At 43.9% G+C, this 22,129-nt stretch overlaps 2 protein-coding genes and 1 pseudogene across 2 annotated transcripts; all 3 read right to left on the bottom strand.

Moving 5' to 3' along the window:
• The window catches only part of LOC130388190 (dipeptidyl peptidase 9-like), a 17,908-nt pseudogene extending 8,608 nt beyond the window's left edge, over window positions 1-9,300 (bottom strand).
• A 458-nt stretch (window positions 9,301-9,758) lies between these two features.
• LOC130388188 (40S ribosomal protein S15) lies at window positions 9,759-11,767 on the bottom strand. Its single transcript, XM_056597562.1, has 4 exons — window positions 11,665-11,767; window positions 11,196-11,281; window positions 10,521-10,755; window positions 9,759-9,914 (listed from the first exon to the last, which is right to left on the bottom strand). Exons 1-4 carry the CDS (start codon window positions 11,665-11,667, stop codon window positions 9,801-9,803), a joined length of 438 nt encoding a protein of 145 aa, XP_056453537.1. The 5' UTR covers window positions 11,668-11,767; the 3' UTR covers window positions 9,759-9,800.
• A 426-nt stretch (window positions 11,768-12,193) lies between these two features.
• Window positions 12,194-19,806, bottom strand: LOC130388189 (calponin-2-like). The gene is made up of 7 exons (XM_056597563.1): window positions 19,750-19,806; window positions 16,846-16,967; window positions 16,594-16,660; window positions 16,228-16,365; window positions 14,967-15,083; window positions 14,243-14,389; window positions 12,194-13,510 (listed from the first exon to the last, which is right to left on the bottom strand). The coding sequence occupies exons 1-7, from the start codon at window positions 19,804-19,806 to the stop codon at window positions 13,202-13,204; spliced, it is 957 nt and encodes a 318-aa protein (XP_056453538.1). The 3' UTR covers window positions 12,194-13,201.
• Window positions 19,807-22,129: the final 2,323 nt, after the last annotated feature.

The raw sequence follows: 22,129 nt of genomic DNA, 5'->3' as shown, positions 1-22,129 counted from the left end.
GAATGTTGTGGTGAGAATGCTAATAACAGTGATTGTGGTTTGGGGTTCCCCTACCTGGTGACTCCATCATGCTGGCCCAGAACTCAGGCACCATGTGCAAGGGGTTGCCCTCCGAGCCGGTCAGCTTGTAGACATGCACGCAGGGGGGCGTGCTCACGTTACTGTAGTGGCTGACGAACATGTCAAAGTTCTGCACACAGAAGGAGGGAAGAATAGTGGGAGAACAGATGAACCCAACAGAAATACACAAAAAACAGGTTGAGGTCAAATCAAGACGCAAATCAGTCCACTGCAGTATAACCATCTGCCATGTAGTGGGTGCATTTATCCAAAGAGACCTTCGGCAATACAATCACGTCTTAGCATGGGTGGACTTTAAAGGGGTGATATCACGCTTTTTTGACTTTTCACTATGGTTTAGACTGTTGTATGACGTATGTATACATGCTTTACATCTGCTCAACTAGAAAAATCTAAGTAAGGCCCAGGGGGAGTATGCACACCCGGCTAGAACGCCCCTCAATGACTAGTTGGCGTGCTGAAGTGCAGAAGATACACCTTCCGTCTAACCGCAATGTTCACAACTTTTTGGGGGGGTGAATTTGCCAACGCACGCGCAAATCGTTCGACCAATCGCAAGCAGAGTGGTCGTGCTGACCAATCACAGTAGACCGGGCTACTCAGGAGGGGGGCCTCAAAGCAACATGACACCCTGACACCCTAAAATAGCATGACATGAGCTCTTTAATGGGCTGAAGGGCAGAGGCTGCTGGGTGGGGCTCCGTACCTGGCTGACGGAGCAGCTGTGGGAGAAGCCGGGCTTGGTGAGTCCGCACCACGTCGCCGGGCACCTCGTAGCTGACCACGTACAGGTGGTGCTCCAGGGGCGTGTCCCGGGTGCCCTGGAAGTACACCAGCTTGGTGGCCTCGTTCACCCAGATCTACGGCAGCACGGCGGGGACACACAGAGCACAGCGGGAGGGGGGGGATTTTCATTAGGCATTTTTCCTCTTTTATTTATAATACAATTCATGAGGGGAGTACACACACACACACCCACACACTTGTATTACTATGCATGTCAATTATGGCACCCATTGCACTTCTGACCATCCCTGGAAGATCCCCCACTCCTGCTCAAAACTTCTTCCATGCAAATTAACAGAGTGCCCTTTCGTGCCCTCCAGGGGGCTTAGGGTAAGGGGGGGGGTGATAAATATATGGCCTGTTAAGCCCTTGGCGTCAGGAACTGTGATTACCAGCTATAAAAATAAAATTGAATTGATTTGAAAGAATGAGTCAAAAAAGACACTTGCTTTACAAACATCCAAGAATCTTCTACTAGGCTCAGGTGAAGGGAATATGGGTGGATATGTGCCAGGCAGAATAGATTACTTTGAAACAAGACAAAAGGGTTAAAGAAATTAGTCGCATCTGGGCTGATTACTACTTCATTTGAATCCTTCCAACCTTGGAGCCGTGGCGGGCCAGAACCTCCCACTCTCCACTTGTCAGCGTCACCTCCTCCTTGATTGCACATTTGAAATCCCCTGGAAAGAGAGAGCGAGAAGAGAAAGGATTACTCACTTTCTGAACTACCAGTTGGCTTTGGGAGTGCAAAAGCATATTATCAATCAAAAGAAAAGTTAAACAAGGTCATAGAATGGCATTCTTGAGACAAAGCTCACCTTCAATAAAAACACACTGGCAGTATAGCAAATAGGAAATATAAATATTTGTAGAAACATAAACCTCACAACAGAAAAAAGACTGACTTGACATCAATATGTACCGACGTAAGAATAACTGAAACAGTGAGTAAGGCGGCTATACGCCAGGTAGTGGGCTGGTGGGACCAGGGAGAAGGTGGTCCTACCCTCTATGTACTGGTAGTCCCCGGCCCAGTGGTAGGAACGCGGCTGTAACAGGGAGGTGGTTTTATACAGATGGCTGAAGCCCGTCTTGGACTCGTTGACCCAAATGAAAGTGAACTCTTCGTCCGTGGTCTGAACGAACGGGTAGAAGATATCGTGAACCTGTGGGGCGAGAAACAAAAAGGAGGGTACCGGTTAAGTCAAAACTAATTGATTATTTGGCCATTATCCGCTTATTAAAACCAAAGCGAAACTATTCAGATGAACTAATGTACTATGTGAACCAAATATATTTCATTAATTAAAAGTAAACAGTCAAGTGTTTGTCCTACATGGTCGAATCATTTAATTAAAACCAAATCAAGAAACCCCTTAAACCATCCAATGTATACAAATAATCAGCGGATCTACAGAGCAGTGTTGATGCCCGCAGGATCCAATGAGCACAGAGCAGCTCACAGGCAGATCATTTAATTAAGGCCCGCCGTTGCTCATCTGGTCACGCCCCTGATTTGATTAGCGGTTACAATCTAGTCATCTCCTTCATGGGGGTCTCCCTTTCCTCTTTCCAGTCGCGGCTGGGCCCGGCGGACTCACGTTTATCCACACGTCCGTGGTCTCCTCGTACACGATGTAGGGCTGCGTGTTGCCGGGCAGACTCTGCAGGCTGTCCAGTCTCTGCGCGGGGTCGTCGGTGACGGGGATGAAGAGGGCCGGGGGCAGCAGCACCAGCTGGAGCCTTCTCTGACAGCGGTCCAGCAGCACTGCCCAGCCGCTGGGGAGGGGTGGGGGGGGGGGGGGGGGGGGGGGGGGACAGAGGGCCGGGATGTTGAGCATCCTCGTCCATGGATCCTTTTCACAGAGGTGTCATGTGTTCACAGAGGGGTCCACTACCTGCGCCCCTGGTACATTACAGTAGATTCAAGATTCAAGATGGTTTTATTGTCATATGCACAACAATTACAGAGCAGTCGCTGGTAATGAAATTCTTTAGTCTTGGGCTCCTCCAACAGTGCAATATAAGAGAACGTAAAAGGTGTATAAGAAACACAAGTAGGAAAGCTGAGACTTAAATAATAAAAAATAAATATAATAATAATAATTATTATAATCGTAGCTGAGCCATAACTAGTGTTATGAGCAACACAGGTGTTTGTCCTAAGACTTTGCCTGTGTGAAGGGTCGAAAACTATCAATTAACGATTGACCATTCAGTCATTTAGCAGAGGATTTGATCAAAAGCAACTTTCAACCGATTCAGGTACATGTCATTAATAAGCAGGTTCACCATCTTGCTCAAGTATTGCTACAGGTTAGGATGCGGACATTAGGGAATCAAACCCAGTACCTTTCGGCACCACAATGGGGACAATAGATCCTATCACTGAGGAGTGTGATTCACCCAACAGGGTGACTCACAGGTGTTCTCATAACAGTAATTATTGTTATCTTCCTCCGAGTACCGGGAAACTGAGTGTTGGAGCCATAACGGAAGTATGGCATAATGAAATGGAAACAATAATAATTTATATATCTATGGTTAATTTCAGTTTGTATTCAGTCTGGCTCCCCCAGTAGGTCAGTTATATTATTGCAGTCATTCAGCAAATTAAAGGGATTTAATTCACCTGCGGGACTGTAACAGAAACGAGAGTTAGACGGGGAAGCGGGACAGTTTTTTGACCGCAAACAATCGCAAATATTCGCAAATGTTGGCAAATAAGTATAGGAATCATTTTTGTTTGAAGCTTTACTTAATAAAGCATTTTTGATTGAACTTCGGATCGGATTGTCTACTTTGTTCTTTGGATTGCTCGTCGTCTACCCCGCTCCTATAGTGGCCTTTTAATCTTGGCAAAAGGCCACTACTCGGAGAGTTGACTCATCTTACTAGTTACTAGTGAAGATAAGTCACAGGAAGAAGGATCTGTGAATAGGCGCGGCACATCAAGAGGGTTGTTGCTCTACCGGCCTGATACTCATCGCAGTCACTCACTATTTGCCGTCAGTCGTCCAGCCGGCTCTGGCGATGTACTCTGTGCCGGGAAAGAGTGTGGTGAAGGGGAGGACCAGCTCTTTGTCTTGCGTGCTGACGATCTGTGGGACACACACACACACACACACACACACACACACACACACACACACACACACACACACACACACACACACACACACACACACACACACACACACCACACACACACACACACACACACACACACACACACAGCGTCCATTAGCACCACTGAGATGGAGGGGGGGGGGGGAAGGGGTTTGTCAGCGGTCACTTACCCTGCCTTGGTGATCCGTCTTGATCTCAGCCAGTTTAAGGGTGGCCTGGGGATTTTTACTACCTGTAAAATAAAGAGATAAAGATGAACATTATAATCAAATCATTCTGAACTGTTTTGGTTTGGATGTGACCAGGATTCGCATGTTGTCTCACGTGTCCACGTTGCCTGATGGAAACCTGCTGTTGCATAAACAGAGGAAGAGTGTGCATTTGTGTGCGTGTAGCTGTGTGTTTGTGCATGAGTGAGGGGAACCTGTGCGGGGGTATCTGTAGGCGTCGGCCTTCCTCTCCTCCAGGGCAGGGGAGGGGACATGTATGATCTCCACCTCGCTCTCGTCCACCTCCTCGTACAGCAGGTACATAGTCTTCCCTCCGTCGGGCTCTGACAGACACAGGGTCACCCACACAGTTACCCCGAGCCCAGAGAGGGACCATTGGCACACACACTCAAAAGGCAAGGCAAGGCAAGGCCACTTTATTTATACAGCATTTTTCATACACAAGGCAGACTCAAAGTGCTTCACATATAAACATTGTCATATAATAAAATAATATAAATTATTATTATAAACAAATAGAAATGCACGAGATTAATGACAGCTCTACACACACACACACACACACACACACACACACACACACACACACACACACACACACACACACACACACACACACACACACACACACACACACACACACACACACCAATATTAGTGATCCAGTCCAAGACACAGCATCCACAGCACTACTTAAGGGCTTCTTAGCTAAGAAGAGCTGGTCTCTAGTCATGCTTGGCGCTCCCCACATCAGTCAGACACACACCTTCTGTGGCTGAGGGGCTCCACCAGTAGCCGGTGAAACGGTCAAACTCCTCCTGGATGACAAACGTGGCCACGCCCGCTGACTTGGGGTCCTCTTTGACGTTGTCCAGACCTGGAAGATTTTAAGAAGGAAAGATAGAGAGATATGAGTTATTAGTTATTATCCATTTGGTGGCCATAGCCCATGGAAACATTTGATTACAAACTTTTTAAACATTATGCACACTTTGCATAATGTTTAAATAGTGACCTGAATGTCTGAGCTGAATGTCATGGGGGAAAATAAGGAAAGTCCTTCAATCATTCGTGATGAGAAATGATTAAGTAGCCAACTCTTTTCCCAGCCTCCCCCAGCCTGCAGCAGGACCCCGGGCCACATGGTGGCGCTGTGCTACCTTTGTGGCAGAAGGTGAGCCTGCGCTCCTCTCCACTCTTGATGTTGGCCATCCACAGGTCGTTGCTGTTGACGAAGGCGATGAAGTCCGGGTGCCCGGGGCAGATCTTGGGGTCCATGCGGGTCCCGGAGCAGTGGGTCTTCACCTCCACAGGCTTGATTGGAGAGGACTGCTAGAATCAACGCAACACACACACATTCAGTCCCAGAGAACTGCATGGATCCACCTACAGGTTATCAATAATCCCCTTTATTTCTCCCATGTTAAAGTGATTGGTTGAAATACAGTAAGAACACATGGCCTTATTTACAAATCGTACATAATTTATTAGAACCAGCCACGGTTTCGAACCTTGAGATTTTTCTAAAAACAAATCATTTCCCATCATTTATTTAGTTTCACTAATACAGCTTTTATCGCATGTGACATTCAGTGTACATATCATTAATGACTAGAAGATGTGAAGACATCTTGCCCGATGACCTCATCTCATCTTATTTTCAACAGCTTATTCGTGGTCTGGCCTCGGGACCAGCTGCTCTTGCAGCCCGTTGATGCAGGAGTGTATATTGGGGTTCGCCCCCAGTGCCCTTTCGTCTGGGAGTCCAACACCCTAGCCACTGAACTATCCTCATCTAAAGGCTTCTGTGTCAGTCTCTTTAGCAGCCAGGTCATACTCACAATGAAGCCGTTGTGGCCTCCGTCCTGACAGTAGAAGAGGCTGTTGCTGGCCTGGAAGAGGAACAGGCCCGTCTTGGCGTGGTAGTCGTAGGACGTGATGCCGAACGCTCCCAGCCGCTTCCTCTCCCTCAATAACTCTTCCTCACGGGAGTACGCCCCCTGGTGGGGGGTGGCCTGAGGGTAAAACAACAACCTCATCCATTAGCAACACCCCACGGCAGCCTATATATCAGTGATCATATAAACCGTGACTAATATAAACACTCAAGGACAAACTGGCAATGGTTTATTTCTCAAAATGGGTTCAACAGCCCACTTGTGTGGAACTCAATTTGTATTAGTTTTCTTTAGCTTGTCATCATCTTTGCTCCCACCTAATAAAGTTAGCGACCAGCCCTTCCCCTGGTCGATTTCAAACTGCGGTTATAAGATTACTCTTATCTCCACATGGATTGTCAATTTATTATTGACATGTTATTATTTGCTGATTGTTTTCTCAAACGGAAATTGCTTCTAGTTTGGTCTTTTCCCTAAACTTTAACAGGTTTTATCCATTGCTGTGTTGTGGTTATTATAATGACAGGTTATGAGTTTAATGAATCGGTCTTCATAACATTGTGTTAATTGTTTTTTTCACCATTATTCCATGGATAGCAATCACAGCCCTCCCTGGCAGGAGGGGGCTCCAGTGTTCTTTATGTGTTTTATTTACTCGCCATTTGGAGGGCTTAGGGTTAGTGTGGGAGAACCGTAAAGCCCCTGTAATACTGTAAACGTAATAAAGAGCTACATAAATAAACTTGAGCGATTAGATACAAGGTCAAGAATGAAAAGTAAACCAATTGAACCCCTCCTCCTATCTTCCAGCTTGTAGGGCGCAATAACAGAGCTAATCTGCTCCCCGAGCAGGTCTGAGGAGAGGGCCAATGTGAGACTGTACTGTTAAGACATTCCAGCCGCAGCAGCTGTGGGAAAACACTCAGGTTCGGTCACCATGGTTACGGTGTTGGACGAGGAGGACAAGCGAAAAGGAAGAATTTTCCTTTACCTGAAAGTGGTCCAGCATCTGCTTCCATGACAACACGAGGAGGGCCTCCTTGCGAATCTTCTTGGGGATCTCCGAGTAGAGCAACGAGTTCTCTCTGCTTCCATAAGGCATTCCTGGGGCGGGCAGATGGGGGAACAGTAGGCTGTGTAAGACGGAGGGCATTGCACTGGAATGTTGCCCCCTCCATCATGTATTTGTTGACCCCTCCTGGAGGGCCTAACGTATCAGAGAAAGGGGCGATTCAATGTGCTCACAGTTTTCCTCGTCATGCTTCAGTCATGGTAAATTATCCTCCGAAAAGACACGTGACTCAGATTATGCATGTGTTTGTTGTTGGGTTCGTGAGGGGTGTCAGTGGGGTTTGTGTGGGTATGTTAAACTGACAAGTAGCTCTCATGTGACATCATTAGCACGGTCGTGTCAAATTGAAACTAACCGAGGTAGTAAAGACGGTGGGAGTGGGGGCCGTTCTCTTCCTTCTTCTGCACAAACTGAAAGTCGTGCGGTGCCTTGTTGGCGATCATGCCCGAGTACTTCCTGCTGCAGTGGATAATGTCCCGCAAGCCGTCCCAGGAGTGCTTCTCCACGTAGAACTGAGACGGGACGTCCTCCATCTCCACTACCTCCGTGCTGTCTGAAAGCCCGTCCACTGCTGCCATGCTCACACTGACACAGCTGCTGTAGGACAGTATGGAAGGTGTTGAACGCTCAAAACGAAGGCTATCGCAGCAATGACATATGTACATTGCGCAGTAGCTCAAGCTTTCTATTTACATGAAGCCGTCCAGTAGCTTCAAATGCTGGACGACTGCTAAATGCCTGTTTCAAAACAAATGAAATTTAACAATGAGTCAAGAATTTGGTAATTATACTGTACCTTTTCCAGATACCTTCTGTATTGTCACAAAGCTTGACCTTCTTGACTCTATGCATTCACTGGTCAGCCCACCTCACTAAAGACTCAACCTAGGGACAGCAAATGTATGCAACCAAAATTAGAGTAGGGGAAGAAAAAAGAGTGATGCGATACAATGGGAGTGGAAATGCTTTTCGTTCTCCCGGAAAAATAGTTTAGGAAGTGTATCCATTAGAGGATGATAACTATTCACAAATGGGCTTTTTCAGTTCCTCTGAGAATTGACTCACCATCAACGGAAACAATCGAAGCAGAAGACTTCTTAGGCTAAATAATATCACAAGAGAGACAGGTAGCAACCAATCGGACCATTCACTAAGGACATGAAAGGTTTTGACAACAACACCCTGGATAGAGATCTGAGGTAGACTGGATAACATTCACAACAATAAGGTCAGAAATCGGACTGAGGTTAACTAGATCGCGTGAACAATTATAAGGCCAACACGGTGAGCGGGCGAGATGCAGATTCTGACAGCTCGTTAAGTCACGTCATCCTCAGTGTCCACAAACAGCTTCAAATCTCCATAATGATAGATAGCCTCGAGTTAATCATCGAAATCATCAATTATTTAAATAAAGCTGACATTTTCGTTTCAGGAAAACATATTTTTAAATAAGATAAATATCATCTCTATACATGTACAGCTATATATATATATATCCTCGTTGGAGTCAGCAGTGAGCAGGGTGTGTGTTATGTGTGAGGGAGAACAGAATGAAACGTTAATCAGTCACCGTTAACAGTTAGCTACGATAGCTTACAACCAATCTTTGTTCTCAAATTTCAGCTAGTCATTCACACTGGTTAAAACGCCGGCATAAACAGCGATCAGCGATGTTATCACTCAAGAGAGCCTCAATAGAACCGTATACATATTTCCTTTTGATTGAAAGCTACTGTGTCCAGTGGTATCCATAAAATACACATCCCTCGCATGATCCATGACAGCTCTAGCCTGTCATTTCGGGCTTTCCACTCGGCTAGCCTAGCCACCGTTAGCCTGGCTATACACCAGCTAGCCTGTCAGCTAACGGTTACTGGGTTTTTAAATCAACCAAATAGTGGGGATCCTTCAGCAATCTGAAAAAGGGGAAGCACTTACCAATCAGGCCAGTGTTTTCCCCCCCCTAAAAAACCCTATGCCTTCCTAGCTTGGTATCAATAAACAAATGATGCAAGTGCTAAAGGTAGTATCCATGGCCCAATACTGGGCAGACGCAGTGTAGCTGGCTCTCGGATCGGGGCGGAACCTAAAGCTTAAGCAGCTGACGCATTCGGTACATTTTCAGGGCCGCACTGACTGACGTACGAGCAGAGCAGAGCCATGGGGCCGTCATTGCTGCGCTGCGTTTTGGCACCCTGGTTCAATGGTAGAGCTTGTAATCGATGTAGGAACACGTCGTCGAGTTGAGTTTTATCAGTTTTTAACCCACATTAAAATACTTAACGCTCGACTTGTGGCTAATCCTTTTCCTCGTGTGGCCAGTCTCAAAAGATCCCATGAAGCAAATTATTTTCTTAAATCAAATTACACCAAGTCTGCCTTATAAACCGGACAAATGTTATGAATAGCTAAAACCGTTAATGAATCGCCATCATTAACAAAATGGTGAATAAATTTGATTGTGCAAATTATAGCATTACATTGAGGCATCATCTGGTAACATTTTTTATTCTCAAGTTTCCAATTTCAAACCAAAAGAAGCAAAGGAGTCAAGTGTGTGGCGAGCCCATTTTTATTTATATAACGAAAACAGCCAGTCTACTTCAGAGGGATGAAACGAGAGGAGTGTGTAGCTCCAATACCAGGGCGACCGTGCTTGACCGGCTTGTAGGTGATGGAGAACTCTCCCAGGTAGTGGCCACACATCTCAGGCTGGAGGAGGAAGGGGGGACAGATTAGGGTTGAAGATGGATGTTGATTCGTGTAGATGTCATTCAAAATATCACTTATCTACAACCAATACATTCATAATCATTTCAGCTTTATAGACACATAAACAAACCTTTATTCATTTATATCAAACACAATTTCCAAATGTCAAGGGAAACTAATTATAGTAATATTTTTTTAACTTTCTATCCATTGTACATTTTCATATTGTTTGGGCTTGGATAGACCCAAGACTTTGCATCACACCAGTAATGTATTCCCATTCCACACCGTGTACTTATCATTTTTATTAATGTGTTCAACCATACCAATCTCCCTCAGGTCGAATTAGGACTGATTGTTACACCATGTGTAGATACTTGGCAGTTCAAATCTGGAACTTTATCCCTGATAAAAGCTAGTTGTATACTTATAATTAATGCAGAATCTGTGACGCTTGTGTCATCCCAACCCACCATAAACATTGAACGACTCAAACTACCGATGAGCAAGAGAGGGCAACAAATCCTGCATCCCATTACAGACTGAATTTTCATTGGACATATGCAGGCATGAAACAAAAACAGAATACGTCCTCTGAGGTCTCACCTTGATTTCCACCTGGTTGAAGGTCTTTCCGTTGTACACGCCGACCATTGAGCCAACCATCTCGGGCAGGATGACCATGTCTCTCAAGTGAGTCTTGACCACCTCCGGCTTCTCCATTGGGGGAGCCTCCTTCTTGGCCTTGCGCAGGCGCTTCAGGAGGGACTGCTGCTTGCGGCGAAGGCCACGGTTAAGCCTTCTCCTCTGGCGGGCGCAGTACAGCTGCATAAGCTGCTCACTGGGGAGGAGAAAGGAGAGTTGGGCACTAGAATCACACAGTGATGAACTGGCATCAGGTCACCATGGGGTTTTTGGCACCAATGATTGTACTGCATCCATCATTCACTTTGGTTCTCATTGTATAATTGATGCATGACAAGTATAGACCTTGATTGCAGTTATAGGACGTTTCTATTGAAACTGCATTTACTAGCCATCTATTTTGTGTGGTGTACACCTTTTAATAATTGTTTACTAAAAAAAGTCTTTACTTATTCTTGACAAGTCGTAGTCGAAGACTAGTCCCCGAGTTATAAACATTTCACTACAGAATGAGTATGTACTGTCCACTTTCGATTCGATTAGACCTGTTGACAACCATTGCACCATAGCTGGTCCACTTCGTTCTACAGGATGACAGATGACCCGTTGCATTAATGAGGCAAATGGGATACTTACTAGGACATGTCCAGGAGCTGGTCCAGGTCCACACCTCTGTAGGTGAACTTCCTGAAGGTACGCTTCTTCTTGATCTCAACGTCCGCCTATGGAGAATCCATTTAACGTTAGCATTGAAACATTCACACAAGACACAGGGGAAAGAGTCACATTGACCAGTACGTCAACACTACACGCAAATGAATAGGCATTAAACCCGGAATGATCACCGAGCCATCGTGGAAGTCTAATCGTACATCATAATATCGGTATTTGGGAATAACAAGTTAGCTTAGCCATCCACGGCTATAAACTGGGACGATGCCCAAGTGGTAAAAAGGGATTTAGCTGGAGTTTTTGATCACAATTTATAACTTGTTTGATTGTAACTATGTGAGCAAGACGGATGGGTAATTTCGTGAACTATGGAAGCATTATGGGGTGTAGATGAATATAGATTTTTTTATGCTCAGAAAGGCTATACACCTACCATCTTGCCTGGTCTTCCGGGGAAAAGAACAACCCAAGTCTCGTTTGACCTAATATCGCGGGAGTGGGGCTGGGCATCCGGTCTCTGGTTAACGTTTCCTGTCTACACATGTGTTTACATTTTTTGCCCAGCAGATGGTGTCATCTCACATGATAAGCGAGTTGGTTTAACTTTAGATGTAATGTAACCACAGTAGTAAAAGAGGAAATTGGGCTCAGTCAAGACAACTCTTGACAACGCACCTAGAACTCACCAAAGAATCTAACAGTAAGTAATAAAAAGAGGGAACGTGATCATCTCCCGAATTACATTTATTTCCTTTTTGATCATCACTCCATCTTTGAAAAACAATACCAGAAACTACCAAAGGCTACCAAATGACCGAAGATAAAAAATCATTCAATGATTTATAAAATTTGCTATTCGCTGTATCCTCATTGACATATGCAATCATGTGATATACATATTTATGTACAGAAAGGACAAACTCAAGAAATTCCATGTTAAACGAACAGAACAATCAGAATCAGATAATTCGTTTTTTAGAACACTTTATTGTCAAAAGCATATAATGCATTTCAAAAAGGCATCAGGTTTCATCTAAAAAAACGGATCTTGAGCACATTTATACTATTTATAGTATCAAATTATGTTTACAGTCCAGGTAAGAAATAGGCATAAATTATTACATTGTATGCTCATAGTAATATAATGATATGCTTGGTCCTTATGCCACTAACGCATAGTTCACATAGAATCCAGTATTCTTGCTTGGAATGTTAAAAACCCTCATTGAGTACTTTAAGGCCTGCCCTTCCAACCGACAAAATGTCTTTATTCCAAAGAAAACAAGCTGGGCTACAGTTGTACTGGTTATACAAACAGGGAAAATATTTCCTTAATAAAAAAACAAACACAAAAAAATACAAACTAAACTGAGAGTGAAGACAGAATGTCACAGTCCATGGTTTTGTTCCCACAACACAGTTTTTGGTTTCCCCATCGGATTTAACCAGTAGAAAAAAGTCATGGGTCATATAAACTGACAAATACTGAACAAATGGAACCGGTTGTAACATTGACATTATTATGTTTTTGCTGCCACAAATAGTACAATAGTAAGCCAGTTTTGATCTTTGGTCTAAGAGATTTCATGATTTGACTACTAAAAAATGTAACCCAGTAATGTCAGGTTTCTGGAGTGTAAAGTATTTTGATTAAAATATAGGATCTGCGTCTTTGGCTCACTATACAATCCCTAGTTTTATAAAAAATAAAATGAACTAGGAACATTGGCATTCCCAGCGGGAATTCCCTCAAAAAGACAATGGCCTTAAAAAACTATAAATTAAAACAATACAACAATACAGCTCGTTGGGATGATTGTAGCAATGGGAGGCAGTTTTTTTTTACCAACATAATTAATGACCACAGAGTTTAAAAACAACCTATGAGAAGTTGAATGCATTGAGCTTCTATATTTGGAATGTTTCAAGCAAACCCCTCCTTCCTTTGGACGTCTTTCCCCTCTCCCTTCCTAATAGTCGGTCCCATCGTCGGGGTACACCCGCGGCTCCTCCTCCTGGTAACCCTGGTAGCCTTCGTCCTGGTAATCGGGGATGTACTCCCTGGCGCTGCCGGCCATCTCCTCGCCCTCCGCCGCCTCGCCGCCCGCCGGGCAGTACTTGGCGTCATAGATCTGCCGTCCCAGGCCGAAGTTCTGGCCCTTCTGACTGGCGCCCTGGTTGGAGCCCATCTGCAGGGACGTGGTGGTGTTGTCGCACTTGTCTGTTCCCAGCTTCTGGTCGTAGATGGCGCGCCTCGTACCCGGGGCGGTCATGCCGGCCTGGAGGAGAACAGGGGAGGGAAGCAGAATGAAAGTTAGACCAGGGTTTCTAGGTAGACTAGAAGAGCGTCCTACAAAAAGACAAGAAGCTGGATGCTTAGATGAGAAGTGCCAAAGGTCTGGCGGTAACCAAGGGATGGCGGCGATAGCGATTGGATGTCACTTTTTTCCCTAAATAGGGTAGTGCTGGGTAGGTTGCTTTTGAGGGTGGGGGCCGACAGTTCGCTTCGGGGCTGAACAAACAAAATGTTGGCTAATGCTGCGTCATGGGAAGAAAATGCATGAAACGCATACTTAAAACTATCCCACTATACAAGAAACTTGGCGATAAATACAGCTTTGTCTCAACATGCCTTCCAGAGGCTCCTGTAATACACGTAGCTATGGCATTTAGTCTTAGGTTGAAAAGATTATATGTGGCCTACACACTATCTTCTCATCTAAAGTACAGGAAGATTGATCACAGGAACACACAAGGCCAACATTATCAAAGCCAGGTTAACCATTCCCACAGGTTATGTTTTTCATGCATATTATTCTTATTTAACTTTCATCCAAAGCAGCTTGCAGTGAATTTCAATAAAGGTCATTAAGTAGCAGGAGGTGGTCAGGGATGCCAAAGGTAGACTGCAGCCATTGGGGTTCAAACCCACAACCTTAAGACTGGGCGTCAAACACCATGTTCAGGTACATTGTCACCCCTAAAAACAATCATGAATAAGGTCAGTGCACCTGGCTGGCTCCCTTGTTGGTGCCCATCTGCAGGCTGATGGTAGAGCTGTCCATGGGGGCCAGGGTCTGGGACTTGTGGTCGTACAGGTGTCTCCTGGTGCCGTATGCGTTCATGCCCGCCTGGCTGGCTAACTTGTTGGTTCCCATCTAAAATGAAACAAAGGAGGAGGATATATGAGGGAGGATGGCCATACCATGAAGTACTGCATTAATATCAGGGCAAAGTATGAAGCATTAAATTAGGGAAATTATACATTTTGACTGAGTAAACACCGGGTCAAACACTGCAGTCATAGTGTATCTTCCTCCCCTGCGCTACAACAGATCACATCTATGAGCTGTTGTATAAACATCAGCATAACAGAGGCTTAGAGAGAGGACAATAGAGCGCCTTATTCTAGGGAACATGACGAGCATGACATATTGTTAGGCAACAGTTTCACTTGAAACGCTAGGGAACATAACTTTGCAGGCACGTGTCAAGTTGCACATGCACAAATTTCGAATCACATACCATCGTTGTGTACCGAAAGTCCAGGTACACAAAAGGTTTTTTTTAGTAAGCCTGTGATTAGCAGTCTCAATGGTGATGTGTAAATACAATTGTAGTGAACCATCTAGACAGGTGAAGGGAGGTGTAGGATGACCTCGCATCAGGCCAAAGAAACCGCCACTGGCTTCAGCCACTTAGTAGTAATCTGAGAGCAGGGCTGCCGGTGTGTACCTGCAGGCCGATGACGCACTGGCCCGCCTTCATCTTCTCCTCGTCGAAGGCCCGCTCCTGTTTGTCGGCGTACTTGATGCCGATGTCCACCCGGGGCTGGCAGCCCTTGGTCTTTGCCTGAGGAAGCAGACCGAAGAGTGGATATGGGATCTGGTGCTCAACTACTAAACTAGGACTTCATTGTCCTTCCAGATGGACCCATGTCCTGTAAGCTAGAACAACAGCAAGACCAGTGAACTCCTTTTCCACTGGCAGATTGTAATTAGGCCATAAACCTTAGGCAATATTGCAAAACAATGTAGCAATGTGGCTTTCGATAACATCACAATAACGTATTACCCTTTCACCCTAGTGTGTGCTCACCCTAGCGTCGTTTATCTGAGAAAAATACAGGGCAACACTACCTCATTTTTGGCCATTTTTGCAAAATTACTTGAAATCCTTATCATAACCCACTTACAGCCACTGTGTTAGAAGTACTGGCATGACAATTAAACAACTCATTCATCTGTGGAACGGGCAGGGCTCGAAAAACTCCAGCCAATGATTTCCAGACCCACCGAGTGGCATTGGACAGTAAGTACGTCAATCAAACGGTCGACCCCTTCGTGCACGTAGTCAAAGCTCGTGACCCAGAGCAAGCTTCTGTTTGTTGTTATCCTGCGGTAGCTACTGGAGCTAGCCAACTAGCTAATGGCTCGCTCTCGCGCATGTTCGCTCGTGCATGATTGCGCGTCCATGTACTTGGAATATGTGGAGTCAGCGTTGAAGGAGAGGGGGTAGGACCATTTGAGTTGTGTATTTTCAAAATCTGCTGGCGTTTCGCAAATCCCATACCCAACCTTTAAGTTAAGCAACAACTTTGACATGTTGATGTTGAATTACACTCTTCTTGTAGACAGAGGAAAAGTAGTCGGAGGGTTATTGGGGGTGTCATTATGAAGATACTTGGCCGGCCTTTTTTATTTCTAGAATATTTCAGTTATATGATGAATTTTAAGTCACGAGCAGGTTGAAATGTTGCACATTGCGACTTTAAAATGTCATTATTTTTTGTTGTTTTTATTTTTTGTTTTTAAATGTATTCTCTATTTAGTTTTTAATCTTTAGGCTGCATGGTTGTATGAAAGGTTCTTCAAAGTAAATTTGGTTGAGTCGTGTTGAAGTCCGTACCGTGAGAAGGTCTCGCCATATCTATTTCCATTGACTGGACAATGTTATTCCAGACGTGAAACCATCAGGAATACATAGGGGTTCTCACCATGCTAGCGAGCGCCAACAGTGTAGTCTGGACCTGCGTCATGTTGCCGCTCTCAAACAGATCATTTGCCTCAAATATATCATGAGGCCTCAGGCCGTACATGGTGATGGCTTTGGTGAAGGTAGTCAGGTTCTCCAGCTGAAAAACACACAACCAAGGAAAACCTATTGTTACTCAAATTAAAACAGAAGTAAGGAAGGACTCTGGAAGAGTAAGACTTCCGAAAACTTGGCTTGAAACTTTAGGACTGGATAGGTTTTCCAAGTGGAAAAATGGGGCTTTAGCTATTATCCATTATAAGCAGTACAGACACATCAGGATGCAACAGTTATCATTAATCTGTTGGTTTTTAAAAGAGTAACTCACCTGATGCCAGTTCATGGAAGACTGGTTGATCTTTTTCACAGAGCCTGGCTGAAGTTTGTTTATCAGCCTGTTACAATATAGGAGAGGAAAGGGAGGAAGAGCAGGAGAAGGGAGGCATTCTATTGTGAGTCCATGATATATTGAAAACACCAAAGCACTTTCTTAATAACTTGAGGCAACAGTCCATACACAGTGAAGAGGATCCAAGATATGTGGGAGAGCCACCCGTGACAAACTATGATGAACACTTACTGACAGAGTGTGACGCCATTCTTTAGACCCTTCTGGAAGTCTGGCCCGATGGAGCAGCCGGTCACATCCTCTATCCACACCCTGAGCTCCTCCTCCTTCTGATGGTCATACTTCTGGGCAATCTGAGGGACCAAAAAGACTATGAACATAAGTTTGTTTGGGCGCAGGAAAAACTGCTTATAATATTAGTAGGAATTTAGCAATAATAAAAAAACGTTTTGTTGACATCAGAAAGAGGATTATAATATGCACAAGTCGCTGTAGGCTTGAAGATTTCGAGATCGGTAGTTCTGAACAAAAAATAAATTGTATTTTTATCGTGTTGCAGTTTTCTAGGATAAACCCTGTAAAGCTTAGTTTAATAACTGCTTCATAAAAAGAAAACGTTTTTATTGAGCCTTGAGCCTATAATCTTCTTTTATGCCGAACTCATAATTCCAGTTTCCCCAGACGTGATGTTGCGTCTGAGTAGGAGGTTATTGTACACATTGTGAGGGTTTTAAGTGTGACAACGACAAGACCCAACTGAGTCCCACAAAAAGGACATCCTGGTGGCTAGAGTCCTCCATTATATCCAGAGGCTTAAGAAAGTAACCGGTACCAAATAAAAAGGTTTGCAGGATACATTTTACGAGCCTTAAGTTAACACAACACACAAGGTCCAGACTTCCTCGTGAGGGCTTCATTGTTCACTTCGATTTATTGACTTTCTCTACGAAGAAAGAAGCTGTGTGTGTGTGTGTGTGTGTGTGTGTGTGTGTGTGTGTGTGTGTGTGTGTGTGTGTGTGTGTGTGTGTGTGTGTGTGTGTGTGTGTGTGTGTGTGTGTGTGTCCGACCTTGGGCTAGGCCAGTTCATTCAGGAAGTGCATAATCGCCTGTGCGTATACAACTAGAACATTCTACTCTACTGATGAGTCAAAGTTCATTACACTTTCAGAAAACAGTGTAGAAAGAAAACCCACAATACAACAAGGTAAATAAAACAAAAAATCTTTACAAAAAAGATGAGGTCCTGATTAGACAAATACCCATGTCCAAGCAAGAGACTGAACTATAAAGAATTAGAGGATCGTTTGTAGGCCTACACTATTTAACCCCAAGTTGTACCAGGCCCTTGGCTTTTGTATAATTGCACAAAAAAAATGGGAGAGGTCTCTTCCCATTATATTTCCCTTATTTAATTATCTCATTATTAAAAACAAATTTTTTCCAGTTCAAGTTACCACAAAGCATCCTGAAGATGTAATTTAGAACGGCAGGCCGCATTTGAGGAATTTCAACCCACGGTGATATTACAATAGAGTTTGAATGCCACTGCTAGAATGTAGGCAAAACCACAGACTGTGTTAATAGGCACAATGTATTCCAAATAGTCTAAGGTTCAAGAAAATGTCTAAAGTTTGAGTGCTAGTTCTGCATCCGCCTACAGTTGAGCTTCCGAATTCAGAGGAAGGAAAAGTGTTCCTCAAATGCTTCACTGGCCAGTGGCCAACCAAAGTCACGAAGCACCGGAAATGCAACTTTGCTCAAAATGTCTCGCCCTTGATGGAATACACTTATACAAAGGAAGGAAATACAACATATTTGCTTTACACAAAGCCCATCTAGTTATATAGGACCGGTGGAAAAATCTGGGGAGGGGTTTGACAGACCCTCTTTCACCATACAAGGGCACGGCCATGGAATGTAAAAGAAAGGTATAAATCAGTTGGGTGGCCAATGGCACAGTGGTATGTGACGAGAAAAAAATACACTCCCTTCACACATATCCCTTGTGTATTTGGACTGATTAGGCAGAACGTTTGGAGTAGCACATTAGGTACAGGATCCCTGTATTAAAATCAATTAAAATAAACTACAGCTACGATTTACCACAAACGCCAGTTCCTCCATGAAAAGGCCAATGCATACATACTTTATTATTTTTTACTTTGACCATACATTAATTTATTCATTATGTACAAACCCAGCATTACCACATCAAGTGAGTGGCAGTGGCCAACCGGTAACCCTATCTACTGGGTATCTTGAGGTATTTTAAGTGGATCTGGATGTGTACTGATGCTTGTTGGCAGATCCAAACAAACTAGATGAACTTAACCTCTCAAAGGTTTGCATTCCAAGTTGTGTGTGTGTGAGACGTTGTCGGGAATAAGGGAAACAGACAATGTTAATGATCAACACATGGGTTTAGTCTAGACTTTAGGATAATTCCAGACCCTAGCGGAACATAGGAAGCCGAGCAATTCCGGGTTCAATACCCGATGCGTTCATTGTTTTAGGAGTCTTTGAGCAAGATGCTCATGGATGACATGCATCTGAATTCACTCCATTTTGTATGACTTAGATCCGTCTGGATAAAGATTTTTTAGTGGAGGGAGAAACAGCCTCCCAGGCCACAGTCCCGCAGTGCATGAGCACAGAAAAATGTGTGAAGGGCAATGACAAGGATGCGGGACATACCAGGGCCCTAATAAGACAACAACATAATATACATATACGGATCACAAAGCTAGACACAAAAGTTGGACGCACATTGGACACATTGTTGAAAAAAATAAAATAACTATTTTGCCACAACGACACACTTCCCGGGCCAAAAAGACACCGCCCATATGCTTATTTTCAAGTGCCTCCCACTCCCACCACACTGAGTCAAGTTTACGTCCCATAAAACATGGGTAAAGCGTGTTTTCAGGCGATGTACATGATTTCATTCAGGTTAAAGACTATCCCAAGGTCGCAAAGCAACGTAAGATCTTAACCGGTGCTGTCCTGTGAAAGAAGACAGTGAAGCGTTCTGTCGTTGCAAAGGGAGGGTGAGTTGAAGTTTCACAGAAATATTAAATATACATAATAAATGATTACACTTTACTGTACTTCTAGGCTAACTGTCATACATACCTTATTTTTCACTTCCGCTGAAAACCCATATGAAGGTCCCCTGTTAAAGGCCGACATTGTCAACGGCTAGATTCGCGAGAAGTCAAAAACTTGGTGAGTTGTAGTGAAACGATGGCGCTGAACGTATTTAGTTTACCTTCCAATGAGATGTCGAGCGGACTCAAACGTGCGGACTTTCTCTTTGACGGGTGCACCAATCACAACGCTCCCTCGGAGCGTGACGCGTCCCTAATCGATTATAGGCTCCGCCCCTTCTCTTGCCTACGTCGTGATTGATATCAAGAAGTCCTTATATGGAATGAAACTCCCCGAATTCCTGAAGGTGGGAGTGAATGGGCCGTCCCATCCAAGCATGCCAGACGTACAGCGGCCGCTGCCGTCTATGCGGGCTCTTCTTGAGTCACCGTCGGGATGGGAAGTAGGGTTCAGTGTTGCCAGATTGGATGGGAAATCTGGACCAATCTGGCAACACTGGCAGGGTTTGACGGACTAGCAGACTATGCGCTTTTGGAGAAATTGAATGACGTAATATTTTTGCATCAAAGCCACATGGCTACCGGAAGGCACAGATTACACTAGATTTTTTTTTTGATTTTTTTTAAAGGTAATCTAATGGAAGAATGTTAAATATGAATTGAAAAAAACTCGCAGTTTGAGTTTATCTGCATGATTTCTTTCTAAAGGCCTAGTAGACTAAACGTGAGAAGAGAGGAAGTGATAGATTGATCTGAATACAAAACGTATTATATTGCAGGAGTTGGGCCTATCACAACTATTAAAGCTGAAGAAACATTTGAGGATCACAGACAGTCCACACCTACTGCTGGTATATTGACATAACAGGTTAAACCTGGTCTGGACTAGTTGTCAAGAGGCTTAACAAACCAACCAACAACTACACAGGGACAATTGTATTTTGGTTAGCAAGGGACACAGGTGTCAAATGCCACATTCAGGGCATTAACGCTTTTATCCAAAGTGACTTACAATAAGAACACTTGTGAATTGCGGAGGCACAACAAGTCTTTAAAACTCACATACTTAGGACCTCTATTGGTGTGATCGAGTAGTTGTGAAACTAAATAAATTAATTAGTACTAATTTCATACATAGTTAGACTCGATATGATTGTGTGATTGAGTTCCAGAAATTAGTCACTCTTCAAGATACTAAGACACAGAGTTGTTAAATGATGCAGTTCATGGCTTCAGGTGATATAAGGGCCTGCAAGTAGGGAACTTAATATTTTCAATATCATGTTGGTTCATGCACCGGGTAGGAATTACTATGACCTAAAACAGAAGCTCGTACTAGAAACAATAATTAAAAACGGTCAGTAATAGTCAAAAACCATAGACAACATATTGCACCCCCTTGTGGAAGGATCCCGGTACTGACAGTTCCACTCTACAGGTGTATCACTGAGAATCCTCAACGTGATGGCAACATACAACGGGTAAAAAAAACTATGGTAAACAGTGGATTTAGTTCTTTTATTTTTCAAACAATTGAGTTGTTGTTAGACACTGGATAGCGATGCCCCCCATGAGTCTTTCTATTCTCAGTCATACCACAGTCAAACCGGATTCTTTAACACCCTTTACTTTAGCACTTTTCTTTATTGCAAGCTTTGTTGTGTGGCACCTCATCGTCTTAATTTTCTTTTACCCATACTGCATCTGTTTTTTTAACAACAAACAAATGGTGCATATACCAGTGTTTTATTGACCATGGAATTTGGAATTGTCACACAAACCCAGCTCCATGGACAGGCGTGTTTTATGCAGAAGCAAATCCAAGTTTACCATTTTACCAAGGCACATTGGTTGGGGTGATTAACAGAGCATACACGATAAATACTACACTGCACAGAGCCTGACCAAACACCTCGAAAGTCATACCAGTTCAGCGAAGAAAAAATAAAAAACAGTGGCATGATACAGGAGTGTCAACCCAGCTCAATAGACTCATTAGTCAGTCATATGAGTGAGTGAGTGACAGATTCATACTTCTCCGAGCACACCCTTCCTTCCCACTTGTATCATGTTGTAAAGCACAGAAGAAGAACCAAATGAATGGGGTGGGAGGGGGAAATAGGGATTCTGCAACAATCATATGCACACAACATTTTCTATGGCTGGCTAGTGTCGTTGAATCTAACCAATTGTTGAGCTATTAATAAAACTGCCTGAGTAACTAACCATTGCACACATTCATACAGGGGGTTACAAATCTGTATGTTTACCAAAATGTGTTCAACTAGTCAGTCTGCTGAAGGGAAGAAAGTCCGTCTCTGCTTTACAAAGCATTTACGGACCTGCACCCCATTCGTAATACTTCATTCATGATACAAGACCTATACGGAGATGGAAAACACCTG

The sequence above is a fragment of the Gadus chalcogrammus genome, chromosome 8 (assembly GCF_026213295.1).
Source record: "Gadus chalcogrammus isolate NIFS_2021 chromosome 8, NIFS_Gcha_1.0, whole genome shotgun sequence".
In the NCBI taxonomy this organism is placed as follows: Eukaryota; Metazoa; Chordata; class Actinopteri; order Gadiformes; family Gadidae; genus Gadus; species Gadus chalcogrammus.
This window is presented reverse-complemented; position numbering and strand designations above follow the sequence as displayed.

Coding starts and splice junctions, on each gene's coding strand:
- LOC130388189 (XM_056597563.1), bottom strand. CDS start 19,806: ATGTCGGCCTTTAACAGGGGACCTTCATATGGGTTTTCAGCGGAAGTG. Junction 16,366..16,593: donor CTTCCATGAACTGGCATCAG/GTGAGTTACTCT, acceptor TGTGTTTTTCAG/CTGGAGAACCTGACTACCTT. Junction 14,390..14,966: donor AGTGCGTCATCGGCCTGCAG/GTACACACCGGC, acceptor GTTTCATTTTAG/ATGGGAACCAACAAGTTAGC.
- LOC130388188 (XM_056597562.1), bottom strand. Junction 10,756..11,195: donor CAGCTCCTGGACATGTCCTA/GTAAGTATCCCA, acceptor TCTCCTCCCCAG/TGAGCAGCTTATGCAGCTGT. Junction 9,915..10,520: donor TCAACCAGGTGGAAATCAAG/GTGAGACCTCAG, acceptor TTCCTCCTCCAG/CCTGAGATGTGTGGCCACTA.